At 51.1% G+C, this 17,124-nt stretch overlaps 1 protein-coding gene across 1 annotated transcript in view; it reads left to right on the top strand.

The window, feature by feature from the left end:
* The window catches only part of LOC136571862 (antigen WC1.1-like), a 134,442-nt gene that overhangs the window by 139 nt on the left and 117,179 nt on the right, over window positions 1-17,124 (top strand). The window contains exon 2 of the mRNA XM_066572481.1: window positions 45-359. Within this exon, the coding sequence (XP_066428578.1) occupies window positions 45-359 (315 nt within the window). The remainder of the gene's footprint in view (window positions 1-44; window positions 360-17,124) is intronic.

Here is a 17,124-nt window from a genome sequence, read left to right as displayed (position 1 = left end):
TTAAACATATGCTGTATTTCATTTGTGAGCCTCTTCTAATACAGAAAGTAATCAGCTGAGACTGGTAGATGGTCCTGGCCGATGTGCGGGCAGAGTGGAGATTTATCATGATGGAAGATGGGGAACGATCTGTGATGACTCCTGGGATGAAGCAGATGCAGATGTGGTCTGTAGACAGCTCGGCTGTGGTTATGGTGTCAGAGCCACAACTGGAGCCTATTATGGGAGAGGAACCGGGGATATCTGGCTGGATGATGTAGAATGTGAAGGAAATGAAATACACATCCGAGACTGTCCAGCGAAGCAGTTTGGTGACCATGACTGTGGTCATAAGGAGGATGCCGGTGTAGTATGCTCAGGTAACTTAGTATTCACTGCTATTTAAAGAGATTGTCTCAGAACTTGAACACTTGTGTATATGCCCTTTTTGGACATATGGACATCTTTAATGAGGTTACTTTATCAAAACATCTCTCTGCAAAGTCAACATCTCTATATAATAATGATCTTTATTATATAGCACCAACATATTCTGCAGCACTTACAATACAAGGGAAATACAAAATAAGACCACAGTTACATGAAGCAATCAATTGATGGAAACAGTAGGGGTGAAGGTCCTGCTCCAATTAGCTTACATATTACAGATAATGTGATACAAGGGTAAAGGGGCTGGAGATGTGCAAAGTATGGCGAGGTGGACAGTGAGGGATGCTATACACACAATGGTCAGATCGTATAATGGCTGAATCCATATGAAGGCAGGTGCCGGTTGATTACGGCTAGGGGAAACTGCCTGATAACATGCTCCCTGTCCTACCGACTGCAGAGTACAGAGGGGTTTGGTTTACGGGATATGGTATGCCCCCCTGAAGAGGTGTGTTTTTAGAGCACACCTGAAGTTTGATGTGGATAGGAAATGGGGAATGCGTCACAAGGTCCGTTTTGCACAATTCTTTAAACACTAGAGATGAGCGAGCACCAAAATGCTCGGGTGCTCGTTACTCGAGTCGAACTTTCAGTGATGCTCGAGAGTTCGTTTCGAGTAACGAACCCCATTGAAGACAATGGGTGACTCGAGCATTTTTGTATATGACTGGTGCTCCGCTAAGGTTTTCATTTGTGAAAATCTTAGCAAATCCCCAAAGTCATATAAAAAACACAGAAATGGATAGGGCAGGCGAGGAGCAACATGCAGGGCTGCATTTCGGGCTCCGAGGTCTCACTATTAAGCCACAATAGTGGCAAGAGTGAGACCCCCCCCCCACTGTCAGCATAACGATCATTCTCCTCTGCCACAGCTGTAACAGCTGTGGCAGAGAAGAACGATGTTAGCCCATTGAATTCAATGGAGCCGGCAATACAGCTGGCTCCATTGAAAGCGATGGGCTGCCGGAGAGCGCGGGATAAATTTTCGGGAAGGGCTTAAAAATATAAGCCCTTACCTGAAAATCATCCTAAAATGTGTAAAAAAAAAAAATAAAAAATTATGTCAGCATAACGATCATTCTCCTCTGCCACAGCTGTAACAGCTGTGGCAGGGAAGAACGATGTTAGCCCGTTGAATTCAATGGAGCCGGCAATACAGCCGGCTCCATTGAAAGCAATGGGCTGCCAGCAAGCGCGGGATGAATTTTCGGGAAGGGCTTAAAAATATAAGCCCTTACCTGAAAAAGAAAGATTTTAGTGTAAAAAAGAATAAAAATGCAGGCATTCTCTTCAATGGAGCCGCTGCTGCTGCCGGCGACTCCATTGAAGACAATGGTCCGCTGGCACACCTGAATTCTTTTTCAGGGAAGGGCTTTACACATAAGCCATTCCCTGGAAATGAATTAAAAGTGATTTAAAAAACAAAAAAAAATAGATACTCACCTCCCTTCAGCTGCCGGGGCACAGCTGTGTCTTCTCCTGCTGTCCCCTGCACTGTGGTGCTGAACTGCTGTCATTCAGCTGAGAGCTGTGCTGAGCCAATCAGAGGCAGCATTCACTCACCCATTCATGAATTCATGAATGGGTGTGAGTGAGATCTGCCTCTGATTGGTCAGGCTGTGACCAATCAGAGGCAGCTCATTCAGCAGGCGGGGATTTTAAATCCCCGGCTGCTGAATACTACAGAGAGCAGTTCAGGAGAACTGCCGGCCGCGGCTGAACTCCGTCTGCCGGGAGCAGGTGAGTATATATATATTTTTTTATTTTTACACATTTCTGGATGAATTGCAGGGAAGGGCTTATATATTTAAGCCCTTCCCGAAAATTCATCCCACACTCGCCGGCAGCCCATTGCTTTCAATGGAGCCGGCTGTATTGCCGGCTCCATTGAATTCAATGGGCTAACATCGTTCTGCCGGGACAAGGTGAGTATATTTTTTTTTTTACTTTTTACACATTTTAGGATGATTTTCAGGTAAGGGCTTATATTTTTAAGCCTTTCCCGAAGATTCATCCCGCACTAGCCAGCAGCCCATTGCTTTCAATGGAGCCGGCTGTATTGCCGGCTCCATTGAATTCAATGGTCAGTGCTCGTTTAATCCAGACGAGCACCGCGTGGTGCTCGTCTCGAGTAACGAGCATCTCGAGCACCCTAATACTCGAACGAGCATCAAGCTCGGACGAGTATGCTCGCTCATCTCTATTAAACACCAATCTCCAATCCCTTGGATTTAGGGAGAGCTGCAGGATAAACAGAGGGTTTCTCTTTACAGAGAACCCCCAAAGAGAGAACAATAATCTGTTAAGAAAAAGCCCCTGCGCTACCGGAAATGGTATTATAGAAGATAAGTTGCAATTGTCATATGAATAATTATTCAACATTAAACAGGCACTTACTTAGTAGGAGGGGGGTATGATGTTCAGAATCCCCCTCCTTGAAGTGATGACTCCAAATGGTTTCTCCAGACAAGTACATCGACCCTAAGTTTTATGGTACTTTAATACACAATATGCAGAAGACAGCGTGTTTTGGTACCTACGCAATGGTACCTTTCTCAAGTCGCATAACATGAAACACAAAATTGCACTTACATATATACAAATGGATGATCAGCTCCCCTTCCGTTCCCTGAGCGGTGCCATCTTAGGGGGGCGGAGTTGCTGATGCTCATGTCTGCATCATCGGGGGGCGTGGTTCCTGATGCTCATGTCTGCAAAATCCGGTGGGGGGGACTCTCAGGTCCTGTTGAGTGAGCTCCCACTGAGAGGGAGCTTGCGTCCTGCTGGGGGTCACATGACCTCCCAACTTTACGTTAATGCGGAGGTCATCTGACCTTCCGTCATTACGTAGTCCCGGTCACGTGCTGCTCTGTTATTGCGGTCATGTGACGGGTCATGTGGCCGATTCGGACATCTGCCTCTGTGTTGCTTACAGGCTTTACTGATTACAGCTGTATTGTCCTATTTACTCAATAAGACTTTCATTCAGTATGGTAATCCATGTCCCCTATGTCAGATACCTTAAGGCTCAATTAATTAGGAGCATAATGTCATCCATAGTTCATTTTTTCTCACAATCATATATATATATATATATATATATATATATATATGTATATATATATATATGTATATATATATATGTATATATGTATATATATATATTTATATTTTTAAGGAACATTTAAGATTAGAGATGAGCGAGCACCAAAATGCTCGGGTGCTCGTTGCTCGAGTCGAACTTTCCGCGATGCTCGAGAGTTCGTTTCGAGTAGCAAACCCCATTGAAGTCAAAGGGCGACTCGAGCATTTTTGTATATGACCGATGCTCCGCATAGGTCTTCACTTGTGAAAAACTAGAATACATCCGAAAGTCATGGAAACACCACAGAAACGGATAGGGAAGGGCAGGGGCAGCATGCAGGGCTGCATTTCAGACTCCCAGGTCTCACTATTAAGCCACAATAGGGGCAAGAGTCTGCCCCCCCTAACAATTTTTACCTCGGACAAATCCTCATTAGCAAGGCACACCTTAGCTAAGCACCACACTACCTGCAACCAAGCACAATTACTGCCTGCGGGTCACACCGCTGCCTCTTCTCCTGGGTTACATGCTGCTCAACCCCCCGCACGACCCAGAGAATGGGTGGGTCCAAGGAACCCAAAGACAGGACACATAAAGAAATCAAAGTGCCCAAACATGGCAGACTTTCACTGCGCTGAGGACATAGGCCTCTGCACAAACCCTCAGCAATCGCAGGCATAGAGCGGACTCCAATGATAGCGCAGCTGTGAACGTCTCATTAGCACTGTATCACTCCTCTTGTTTGTCCCAAACGAGTTTCTCTGATAAGTGTGGTAACACGAAAGAAAATACATGATGCCCAGTGCTGATCCCCTGACCCCAAGCAGGAGGAGGAGGTGGCCTTACAAGGCCAAGAAACCATGACCAGGACCCGCTGTAGCCTGTGTGGGAAGTATGTGAGCGGGCCCTTGGTCAGGCTCGGTCCCAGCAAACACCTTGTGTGACCCAAGGTGCCGCGACTGACATAGCAATGGGAAAATCCATGTGCCCACACACTATTCATTCTGTGTAGGTGTCAGATAGCTCAATCGACATCGCAAGGGGAAAGCCATCTGCACTCTGCCCCCTTCCCAAGTCAGTCAGTGTCTTTGTGCCAGACAGGTCAAACACCGCTATGGGAAGTCTGTGTGTACCCACAGCATAGGTAGGTCCTAGGCAACCGAAGAAATGAACCATGAAGAAATCAGAGTGCCCAAGCATGGCAGACTTTCACTGCGCCGAGGACATGAGCCACCTGTGAAGGTCTCATTAAATCAGTTACGTTTTCTTTCACCGTTCCAAAGACTGCATTAGCCATGAAAAAGTTCCACAGGCCCAACCTGGCGCAGTTGCTGTTCCCCCCGGGACATAGGCTTCAGCCCACACCCTCAGCAATCGCGAGCATGAAGCGTACTTCGATGCTAGTACACCTGTGAAGGTCTCATTAAATCAGTTACGTTTTCTTTCACCGCTCCAAAGACTGCATTAGCCAGGAAAACGTTCCACTGGCCCAACCTGGCGCAGTTGCTGTTCCCCCGGGACATAGGCCTCAGCCTACACCCTCAGCAATCGCGAGCATGAAGCGTACTTTGATGCTAGTACACCTGTGAAGGTCTCATTAAATCGGTTACGTTTTCTTTCACTGCTCCAAAGACTGCATTAGCCAGGAAAAAGTTCCACAGGCCCAACCTGGCGCAGTTGCAGTTCCCCCGGGACATAGGCCTCGGCCCACACCCTCAGCAATCGCGGGCATGAAGCGGACTCTGATGCTAGTACAGCATTGAATGTCCCATTAATGCAGTAACGCTCCTCTTCTTTGGCTCAAACCAGTGTCTTAGATAACTGTGGTAACACGAGAGCAAACACATGATGCCCCGTGCTGATCCCCTGACCTCAAGCAGGAGGAAGTGGCCTTACAAGGCCAAGAAACCATGACAAGGACCCGCTGTAGCCTGTGTGGGAAGTATGTGAGTGGGCCCTTGGTCAGGCTCGGTTCCAGCAAACACACTGTGTGACCCAAGGTGCCGCGAGTTACATAGCAATGGGCAATCCAGGTCCCCTCACACTATTCATTCTGTGTAGGTGTCGGATAGCTCAATCGACACCGCAAGGGGAAAGCCATCTGCACACTGCACCCTACCCAAGTCAGTCAGTGACTTTGTGCCAGACAGGTAAATCACCGCCATGGGAAGTCTGTGTGCACATACAGCATAGGTGGGTCCTAGATAACCCAAGAAATGAACCATGAAGAAATCAGAGTGCCCAAACATGACTTTCACTGCGCCGAGGACATAGGCCTCTGCACAAATCCTCAGCAATCACGGGCATAGAGCTGACTCCGATGCTAGTGCAGCTGTGAACGTCTCATAAGTGTAGTATCGCTCCTCTTGTTTGGGCCAAAGCAGTGCCCCGGATAACTGTGGTAACGCGAGAGAAAATACATATTGGCCTCGGCCCACAATTCATGCCCTAGTCAGTCAGTGTTTTTGGGCCAGATAGGTAAAACACCGCAATGGGAAGTCTGTGTGCACCCATAGTATAAACAGACCCCTGTAACATTCCAGTAGAAAAGGTATAAGCAGACCCCAGTAACATTTCGGTAGCAGTAGTATAGGCAGAGCCCAGTACCATTTCTGTAGCAGAAGTATAGGCAGACCCCTGTAACATTTCTGTAGCAGAAGTATAGGCAAACACCTGTAACATTTGTGTAGCAGAAGTATAGGCCGACCGCTGTAACATTTCTGTGGCAGAAGTATAGGCAGACCCCTGTAACATTTCGGTAGTAGAAGTATAGGCAGACCCCTGTAACATTTATGTGGCAGAAGTAAAGGCAGGCAGACCCCAGTAAAATTTCTGTAGCAAGAGGATAGGCCAACCCCTGAAACATTGGGGTACCATGAGTGTAGGCGAAGGCCAGAAAAATTAGTTGGATAAGAGTATAGGCGAGGTCCAGAAAAGTTAGTGTACAAACGGTACAAATGTCCCCCTGAAAAATTGCTCAACCGAGAGGGCAGGTGAAACCCATAAATATTTTTTGAAAGATACAGCTCGCTGTTGCTTAATTTGTAACAGAGCCTGGAGGCAGCCCTGTTGAAAAAATGGTTCATGTTAAAGTATCACAACTTTTGAAACTTTTAAAAATTGTGAAAACAGTGCTAGATGAGCCTTTTGGGCCGCAGAAAAATTGGCCGTTCAGCGCGATGACATGTTGTTTCTGGAGGAGGAGGACTAATATCAGAGACAGATTGACAAAGATAAATGCCCCATTTACCCGGTGATAGAGAAGAATGCTTTTATCTGCGGTTGCAGCGAAAAGAATCTTTAGGTTCCGCTGCTCTCCGCCGGTGGAGAAGAGAAGTCTGGGAAAATCCAGGCTTTGCTCATCTTTATGAGTGTAAGCATGTCGGCACTGGCAGTTGACAGGCGGGTACGCTTGTCCGTGATGATTCCCCCCAGCTGCACTAAACACCCTCTCTGACAAGACGCAAGCGGCATGGCAAGCCAGGACCTCCAGGGCATACAGCGCAAGTTCGTACCACGTGTCCACTTTGACACCCAATAGTTGTCGGCTACGTACTCCTTCACCATCTTTTTACAGTGCTTCCTCCGATTCAGCCTTGACTGGGGAGCGGTGACACAGTCTTGCTGGGGAGCCACAAAGCTGGCAAAGGCCTTGGAGAGTGTTCCCCTGCCTGCGCTGAACATGCTGCCTGATCTCCACGCCTCCCCTGCTACTTGGCCCTCGAAACTGCGCCTGCTGCCACTAGCGCTGTCAGATGGGAAGTTTACCATCAGTTTGTCCACCAGGGCCCTGTAGTATTGCATCACTCCCGAACCCCTTTCCTCTTCGGGAATGAGAGTGGAAAGGTTCTCCTTGTACCGTGGGTCGAGCAGGGTGTACATCCAGTAATCCGTAGTGGCCAGAATGCGTCTAACGCGAGGGTCACGAGAAAGGCAGCCTAACATGAAGTCAGCCATGTTTGCCAGGGTACCAGTACGCAACACATCGCTGTCCTCACGAGGAAGATCACTTTCAGGAACCTCCTCCCCCTCGTCCACAGCCCATACATGCTGAACAGATGAGATGCAAGCAGCATGTGTACCCTCTGCAGTGGGCCCAGCTGTCTCTTCCCCCTCCTCCTCCTTCTGCTCCTCCCCCTCCTCCTCCACCTCCAAAACGCACTGAGATATAGACTAGAGATGAGCGAACGCGTTCGTCCGAGCTTGATATTCGTGCGAATATTAGGGTGTTCGGGATGTTCGTTATTCGTAACGAACACCATGCGGTGTTCTGGTTACTTTCACTTACTTCCCTGAGACGTTTGCGCGCTTTTCTGGCCAATTGAAAGACAGGGAAGGCATTACAACTTCCCCCTGTGACGTTCAAGCCCTATACCACCCCCCTGCTGTGAGTGGCTGGGAAGATCAGGTGTTCGCCTAATATAAAAGTCGGCCCCTCCCGCGGCTCGCCTCAGATGCGGTGTGAGTTAGATGAGGGACAGTGCTGTTTGTACCGGAGCTGCTGTAGGGAAAGAATTGGTAGTTAGTGTAGGCTTCAAGACCCCCCAAAGGTCCTTATTAGGGCCACTGATAGCTGTGTGTTGGCTGCTGTTAGCAGTGGGATTTTTTTTTTCTCAAAATCGCCTCTGCAGACCGTTGCACCTGGCATTAGGGACAGAAGTGCTGCATAGGCAGGGAGAGTGTTAGGAGTGAGTGTAGCCTTCAAGAACCTCAACGGTCCTTTCTAGGGCCATATTTATCCGTGTGCAGTACTGTCCAGGCTGCTGTTGGCTGTGCTGCATTTTTTTTGGGCTTCTCAAAATCGCCTCTGCAGAGCATTCCACCCTCCATTGATACTGCAGGGAAAGAATTGTATAGGCAGGGCCACAACACAGTTATTATTCATAGAATATACGCAGTGCTGCCTGTTGGTGGGAAAAAACTGAAAAGAAATCTATTTGTCCAGCCTCTGTCCGTCCTAACGCCTGTGGAGACGTGTGAGCTGCGTGAAATACATTGCTAAATCATACGCACCCAGCTACGCTTTACTGCTGTCTTCGCCATTTGCTTTCCTTAATTGGGAAAAAAAATACCTGCTCTCCAAGAGTTATAATAACTCTGCTACCCTCACGTTCTGTGACACATAAGCAGGGACACAGCACAGTTATTAAACTTCGCAGGTTCATTGAATATACGCAGTGCTGCCTGTTGGTGGGAAAAAACTGAAAAGAAATCTATTTGTCCAGCCTCTGTCCGTCCTAACGCCTGTGGAGACGTGTGAGCTGCGTGAAATACATTGCTAAATCATACGCACCCAGCTACGCTTTACTGCTGTCTTCGCCATTTGCTTTCCTTAATTGGGAAAAAAAATACCTGCTCTCCAAGAGTTATAATAACTCTGCTACCCTCACGTTCTGTGACACATAAGCAGGGACACAGCACAGTTATTAAACTTCGCAGGTTCATTGAATATACGCAGTGCTGCCTGTTGGTGGGAAAAAACTGAAAAGAAATCTATTTGTCCAGCCTCTGTCCGTCCTAACGCCTGTGGAGACGTGTGAGCTGCGTGAAATACATTGCTAAATCATACGCACCCAGCTACGCTTTACTGCTGGCTTCGCCATTTGCTTTCCTTAATTGGGAAAAAAAATACCTGCTCTCCAAGAGTTATAATAACTCTGCTACCCTCACGTTCTGTGACACATAAGCAGGGACACAGCACAGTTATTAAACTTAGATAATTCATTCACTAGAGGCAGTGGGGCCTTTCGTTTTCCAAAAAGGGCAAAAATTATATTTGGCCTGCAGTCTTGCGCCAATTTATTTCCTGCCTGGGAAATCTAATCACTGGTAATACAGCATGCTGAGGGGTAGGGGTAAGCCTAGAGGACGTGGACGTGGCCGAGGACGCGGAGGGCCAAGTGAGGGTGTGGGCACAGGCCAAGCTCCTGATCCAGGTGTGTCGCAGCTGTCTGCTGCGCGATTAGGAGAGAGGCACGTTTCTGGCGTCCCCACATTCATCGCCCAATTAATGGGTCCACGCGGGAGACGGTTATTAGAAAATGAGCAGTGTGAGCAGGTCCTGTCCTGGATGGCAGAAAGTGCTTCGAGCAACCTATCGTCTACCCGCAGTTCTGCGCCGTCCACTGCTGCCAATCCGAATCCTCTGTCTGCTGCTCCTCCTTCCTCCCAGCCTCCTCACTCCACTACAATGACACCTGCTCAGGAGCGGGAACACTCCCAGGAACTGTTCTCGGGCCCCTGCTCAGATTGGGCAGCAGCGGTTCCTCTCCCACCAGAGGAGTTTATAGTCACTGATGCCCAACCATTCGAAAGTTCCCGGGGTCCGGGGGATGAGGCTGGGGACTTCCGCCAACTGTCTCAACAACTTTCTGTGGGTGAGGAGGACGATGACGATCATACACAGTTGTCTTGCAGTGAGGTAGTAGTAAGGGCAGTAAGTCCGAGGGAGCAGCGCACAGAGGATTCGGAGGAAGAGCAGCAGGACGATGAGGTGACTGACCCCACCTGGTGTGCAACGCTTACTCAGGAGGACAGGTCTTCAGAGGGGGAGTCAAGGGCATCAGCAGGGCAGGTTGCAAGAGGCAGTGCGGTGGCCAGGGCCAGGGGTAGAGGCAGGGCCAGACCGAATAATCCACCAAGTGTTTCCCAAAGCGCCCCCTCGCGCCATGCCACCCTGCGGAGGCCGAGGTGCTCTAAGGTCTGGCAGTTTTTCACAGAGACGCCTGACGACCGACGAACAGTGGTGTGCAACCTTTGTCGCGCAAAGCTCAGCCGGGGAGCCAACACCAACAGCCTCACCACCACCACCATGCGCAGACATATGATGGCCAAGCACCCCGCAAGGTGGGACAAAGGCCGTTCACCGCCTCCGGTTTGCACCCCTGCCTCTCCCCCTGTGCCCCAACCTGCCACTGAGATGCAACCCCCCTCTCAGGACACAGGCACTACCGCCTCATGGCCTGCACCCACACCCTCATCTCCGCTGTCCTCGGCCCCATCCAGCAGTGTAGTTCAGCGCACCGTTCAGCCGTCGCTTGCGCAAGTGTTCGAGCGCAAGCGCAAGTACGCCGCCACGCACCCGCACGCTCAAACGTTAACCGTCCGCATCGCAAAATTCATCAGCCTTGAGATGCTGCCGTATAGGGTTGTGGAAACGGAGTCCTTCAAAAGTATCATGGAGGCGGCGGCCCCGCGCTACTCAGTTCCCAGTCGCCACTACTTTTCCCGATGTGCCGTCCCAGCCCTGCACGACCACGTCTCCCGCAACATTGTGCGCGCCCTCACCAACGCGGTTACTGCCACGGTCCACTTAACTACGGACACGTGGACAAGCACAGGCGGGCAGGGCCACTACATCTCCCTGACGGCACATTGGGTGAATTTAGTGGAGGCTGGGACAGAGTCAGAGCCTGGGACCGCTCACGTCCTACCCACCCCCAGAATTGCGGGCCCCAGCTCGGTGGTGGTATCTGCGGAGGTGTATGCTTCCTCCACTAAAGCACCCTCCTCCTCCTCCTCCTCCTCTGTCTCACAATCAAGATGTGTTAGCAGCAGCATGTCGCCAGCAGTCGGTGTCGCGCGGTGTGGCAGCACAGCGGTGGGCAAGCGTCAGCAGGCCGTGCTGAAACTACTCAGCTTAGGCGATAAGAGGCACACGGCCCACGAACTGCTGCAGGGTCTGACACAGCAGACCGACCGCTGGCTTGCGCCGCTGAGCCTCCAACCGGGCATGGTCGTGTGTGACAACGGCCGTAACCTGGTGGCGGCTCTGCAGCTCGGCAGCCTCACGCACGTGCCATGCCTGGCCCACGTCTTTAATTTGGTGGTTCAGCGCTTTCTGAAAAGCTACCCACGCTTGTCAGACCTGCTCGTAAAGGCGCGCCGGCTCTGCGCACATTTCCGCAAGTCCCACACGGACGCTGCCACCCTGCGCACCCTGCAACATCACTTTAAGCTGCCAGTGCACCGACTGCTGTGCGACGTGCCCACACGGTGGAACTCTACGCTCCACATGTTGGCCAGGCTCTATGAACAACGTAGAGCTATAGTCGAATACCAACTCCAACATGGCCGGCGCAGTGGGAGTCAGCCTCCTCAATTCCTTTCAGAAGAGTGGGCCTGGTTGGCAGACATCTGCCATGTCCTTGGTAATTTTGAGGAGTCTACCCAGGTGGTGAGCGGCGATGCTACAATCATTAGCGTCACCATTCCTCTGCTATGCATCTTGAGAAATTCCCTGCAAACCATAAAGGCAGCTGCTTTGCGCTCGGAAACGGGGGCGGGGGAAGACAGTATGCCGCTGGATAGTCAGGGCACCCTCCTGTCTATTTCTCAGCGCGTACAGGAGGAGGAGGAGGAGCATGAGGAAGATGAGGAGGAGGGGGAAGAGACAGCTTGGGCCGCTGCTGACGGTACACCGGCTGATTGCCTGTCATCCTTTCAGCGTGTATGGCCTGAGGAGGAGGAGGAGGAGGAGGAGGAGGATCCTGAAAGTGATCTTCCTAGTGAAGACAGCCATGTGTTGCGTACAGGTACCCTGGCACACATGGCTGACTTCATGTTAGGATGCCTTTCTCGTGACCCTCGCGTTGCACGCATTCTGGCCACGACGGATTACTGGGTGTACACACTGCTCGATCCACGGTATAAGGAGAACCTGCCCACTCTGATTCCCGAAGAGGAAAGGGGTTCGAGAGTGTTGCTATACCACAGGACCCTTGCGGACAAGCTGATGGTAAAATTCCCAGCCGACAGCGCTAGTGGCAGAAGGCGCAGTACCGAGGGCAAGGTAGCAGGGGAGGTGCGGAGATCTAGCAGCATGTACATCCCAGGCAGTGCAACAGTCTTTAAGGGCCTGGCCAGCTTTACGGCTCCCCACCAAGACTATGTCACCGCTGCCCAGTCACGGCTGAGTCGGCGGGAGCACTGTAAAAGGATGGTGAGGGAGTACGTAGCGGATCGCACGACCATCCTTGGTGACGCCTCTGCCCCCTACAACTACTGGGTGTCGAAGCTGGACACGTGGCCTGAACTCGCGCTGTATGCCCTGGAGGTGCTTGCTTGTCCTGCGGCTAGCGTCTTGTCGGAAAGGGTGTTTAGTGCGGCTGGGGGAATCATCACAGATAAGCGTAGCCGCTTGTCAACCGACAGTGCCGACAGGCTAACACTCATCAAGATGAACAAAGGCTGGATTTCCCCAGACTTCTGTTCTCCACCAGCGGACAGCAGCGATACGTAAGCAATACGTAGGCTGCACCCGCGGATGGAAGCTACGTTCTCTCTCACCATCCAAAACGGGGACATTTCTGCTTCATCAATCTGTGTCTAATATTCCTCCTCCTCCTCCTGCTCCTCCTCCTGAAACCTCACGTAATCACGCTGAACGGGCAATTTTTCTTAGGGCCACAAGGCTCACTCAAATAATTTTTCTTAACAATTTTTATAAGTTTCAATGCGCTTAAAAGCGTTGGAACTTTAACTTGAACCAATTTTTCGTTACACTGGGCTGCCTACAGGCCTAGTTACCACTTAAGCCACATTAACCATTGCTTACATGGAACGAAGACTGCGCTCCCGCTATACTGCTGCTTCAGAATTGTTACTGGGGCCTGTCTTGAGTGCTACTATTGCTTACATGGAACGAAGACTGCGCTCCCGCTATACTGCTGCTTCAGAATTGTTACTGGGGCCTGTCTTGAGTGCTACTATTGCTTACATGGAACGAAGACTGCGCTCCCGCTATACTGCTGCTTCAGAATTGTTACTGGGGCCTGTCTTGAGTGCTACTATTGCTGACATGGAACGGACACGTGGAGAGGACACGTAGTGCCTCAAAAACATCCCCCTCCTCCTCCAACAGGGAAAACATTGTTGGCAAATGCCTTTGCATTGGTTCGTCTGGTGGCAGTCCAAGAATTTCACCTTTACCGACACTACAAGAGAGCCCCCCCACCATCCCCCCGCCACGGCCCACTTAATCCTGGCCACATTCCGAAAACCAACAAAATACAACCGTGGTACTAGGTCCGCAGTCACCACCACATTACCACCAACGCGGTTACTGTTAAGGTGCATATAACCAGTCTGACTGGGGCATGCAGACACCTTGACAGAATGAATAGTGTGTGGCACATAGGTTCCCCATTGCTATGCCCACGTGTGCAGCTCCTGATGGCGGTGGCACAGGATTATATTTCTCATTGCTTCTGTACAGCATTGTGGGCTATCGCCCCGCCCCTATTAAAGAGGGTCGCTACCTAGCCGTGCCAACCCTGTGCAGTGTGTGCCTGCGGTCCCTCGTCGTGGCAGACGCACTTCTAAATAGACATGAGGGTGGTGTGGCATGAGGGCAGCTGAAGGCTGCGCAGGGACAGTTTGGTGTGCGCTGTGGGGGGGAGGGGGTGCGGTTGGGCAGCATGTAACACAGGAGAAGTGGCAGTGGAGTGTCATGCAGGCAGTGATTGTGCTTTGTTGGAGGTAGTGTGGTGCTTAGCAAAGGTATGCCATGCTAATGAGGGCTTTTCAGAAGTAAAAGTTGTTGGGGGGGGGGGGGGGCCCACTCTTGCCGCTATTGTGGCTTAATAGTGGGACCTGTGAACTTGAGATGCAGCCCAACATGTAGCCCCTCGCCTGCCCTATCCGTCACTGTGTCATTCCCATCACTTTCCTGAATTGCCCAGATTTTCACACATGAAAACCTTAGCGAGCATCGGCGAAATACAAAAATGTTCTGGTCGCCCATTGACTTCAATGGGGTTCGTTGTTCGAAACGAACCCTCGAGCATCACGGGAAGTTCGTTACGAATAACGAACACCCGAACATTTTGGTGTTCGCTCATCTCTAATATAGACATGAGGGTGCTCTGACTATCAAGCGACATACTCTTTTCGGCCGTCTCCTGTTCCGACCGCAAAGAGTCAGCCTTTATGCTTTGCAGCGAACTTCTCAGCAGGCATAGCATAGGAATGGTGACGCTAATGATTGCAGCATCGCCGCTCACCATCTGGGTAGACTCCTCAAAGTTTCCGAGGACCTGGCTGGTATCAGCCATTCAGGCCCACACCTCGGTAAAGAATTGGGGAGGCTGACTACCACTACGCCGCCCATGTTGGAGTTGGTATTCCACTATTGCTCTACGCTGCTCATAGAGCCTGGCCAACATGTTGAGCGTAGAATTCCACCGTGTGGGCACGTTGCACAGCAGTCGATGCTCTGGCAGATTAAACCGATGTTGCAGGGTCCTCAGCGTGGCAGCATCCATGGTGGATTTGTGAAAATGTGTGCAGACGCGGAGCACCTTGCCGAGCAGGTCAGATTAGTGTGGGTAGTTTTTCAGAAACCTCTAAACCACCAGATTGAAGACGTGGGCCAGGCATGGCACGTGTGTGAGGCTGCAGAGCTGCCACCAGGTTACGGCCGTTGTCACACACGACCATGCCCGGTTGGAGGCTCAGCGGCAAAAGCCAGAGGTCGGTCTGCTGTGTCAGACCCTGCAACAGCTCGGGGGCCGTGTGCCTCTTGTCACCTAGGCTGTGTAGTTTCAGCATGGCCTGCTGATGCTTGCCCACTGCTGTGCTGCCGCGCCACATCGACTGCTGGTGACGTGCTGCTCACATTTTTTAATTGAGAGGTAGAGGTCGCGTAGGAGGAGGAGGAGGGGGAGGGTTTAGAGGAGGTGGCATAGACCGCCGCAGATACCAGAACCGAGGAAGCACCCGCTATTTTGGGTGTGGGTAGGACGTGTGCGGTCCCAGGCTCTGCCTCAGTTCCAGCCTCCACCAAATTCACCCAATGTGCCGTCAGGGCAATATAGTGGCCCTGCCTGCCAGTACTTGTCCACGTGTCCGTGGTTAAGTTGACCTTCCCAGTAACCGCGTTGGTGAGGGCACGATTGATGTTGCAGGAGACCTGCTAGTGTAGGGCTGGGACAGCACACCAGGAAAAATAGTAGTAATGTTCTATCTATCTGGCCCCCCAAGAAATCCAGACTGACTAGGGCATGGATTGTGAGCCGAGGCCAACATGTATTTTCTCTCACGTTACCACAGCTACCCAGGGCACTACAATGGGATTTCTTTATGTACCGTCTGTGGGTTCCTGGGACCCACCCATGCTGTGGGTGCACACAGACTTCCCATAGCGAAGTTGTACCTGCCTGGCACTTTAAAAAAAAAACCCAGACTGACTAGGGCATAGAGTGTCGGCCGAAGCCAACATGTATTTTCTCTCACGTTACCTCACCTATCCGGGGCACTGCAATGGGATTCCTTTATGTACCTTCTCTGGGTTCCTGGGACCCACCCATGTTGTGAGTGCACACAGACTTGCCATAGCAGAGTTGTACCTGCCTGGCACAAAAAAAAAAACCCAGACACACTAGCGCATGGATTGTGGGCCGAGGCCAACATGTATTTTCTCTCACGTTACCTCAACTATCCAGGGCACTACAATGGGATTTCTTTATGTACCTTCTCTGGGTTCCTGGGACCCACCCATGCTGTGGATACACACAGACTTCCCATAGCGGAGTTGTACCTGCCTGGCACAAAAAAAAAACCCATACTGACTAGCGCATGGATTGTGGGCCGAGGCCAACATGTATTTTCTCTCACGTTACCTCAGCTATCCGGGACACTGCAATGGGATTTCTTTATGTACCGTCTGTGGGTTTCTGGGAGCCACCCATGATGTGGGTGCACACAGACTTCCCATAGTGGAGTTGTACCTGCCTGGCACTTTAAAAAAAAAAAAAACAGACTGACTAGGGCATGGAGTGTGGGCCGAAGCCAACATGTATTTTCTCTCACGTTACCTCAGCTATCCGGGGCACTGCAATGGGATTTCTTTATGTACCGTCTGTGGGTTCCTGGGAGCCACCCATGCTGTGGGTGCACACAGACTTCCCATTGAGGTGTTTTACCTGTATGTCCCCAAAACACTGAAAGACTTGGGTAGGGTGCAGAGTGCAGATGTTTTACCCCTTGCGTTGTCGATGAGGTATCCTACACCCAAACAGAATGAGTAGTGTGTGGGTACATGGAGTTCCCATAGCTATGTCACTCGCAGCACCTTGGGCCACACAAGGTTTTTGCTGGGACAGAGGGTGACCCAGGGCCCACTCATATACTTCCCACACTGAGTATTGATGCATTGTGGAGATGTGTAGAAGTGCTGGGCTGGCAGCTGAGTCCCCTTTATGCCCACGTTTGCAGCTCCTGACGGAGGTGGCACAGGATTCGAATGAAGATGGAACGTCAATCTATTATCAATTCTCAACAGCATTGTGGGCTATCGCCCCCCCCCCCCCCTTTCAAAGAGGGTCGCTGCCTGGCCCTGCCAACCCTCTGCAGTGTGTGCCTCCGGTTCCTCCTCATGGCAGATGCACTTATAAATAGACAGGGTGGTGTGGCTATGAGGCCAGCGTGTGGCATGAGGGCAGCTGAAGGCTGCGCAGGGACACCTTTGTGTGCGCTGCGGACGCAAGGTCATGCGAGGGAGGGGGGGTTGGGCAGCATGTAACCCAGGAGAAGAGGCAGCGGTGTGTCCCGCAGGCAGTGATTGTACTTAGTTGGAGGTGTGCCTTGCTAATGAGGGTTTGTCCAAAGTA

The sequence above is a fragment of the Eleutherodactylus coqui genome, chromosome 6, assembly GCF_035609145.1.
Source record: "Eleutherodactylus coqui strain aEleCoq1 chromosome 6, aEleCoq1.hap1, whole genome shotgun sequence".
Taxonomy (NCBI): Eukaryota; Metazoa; Chordata; class Amphibia; order Anura; family Eleutherodactylidae; genus Eleutherodactylus; species Eleutherodactylus coqui.
This window is presented reverse-complemented; position numbering and strand designations above follow the sequence as displayed.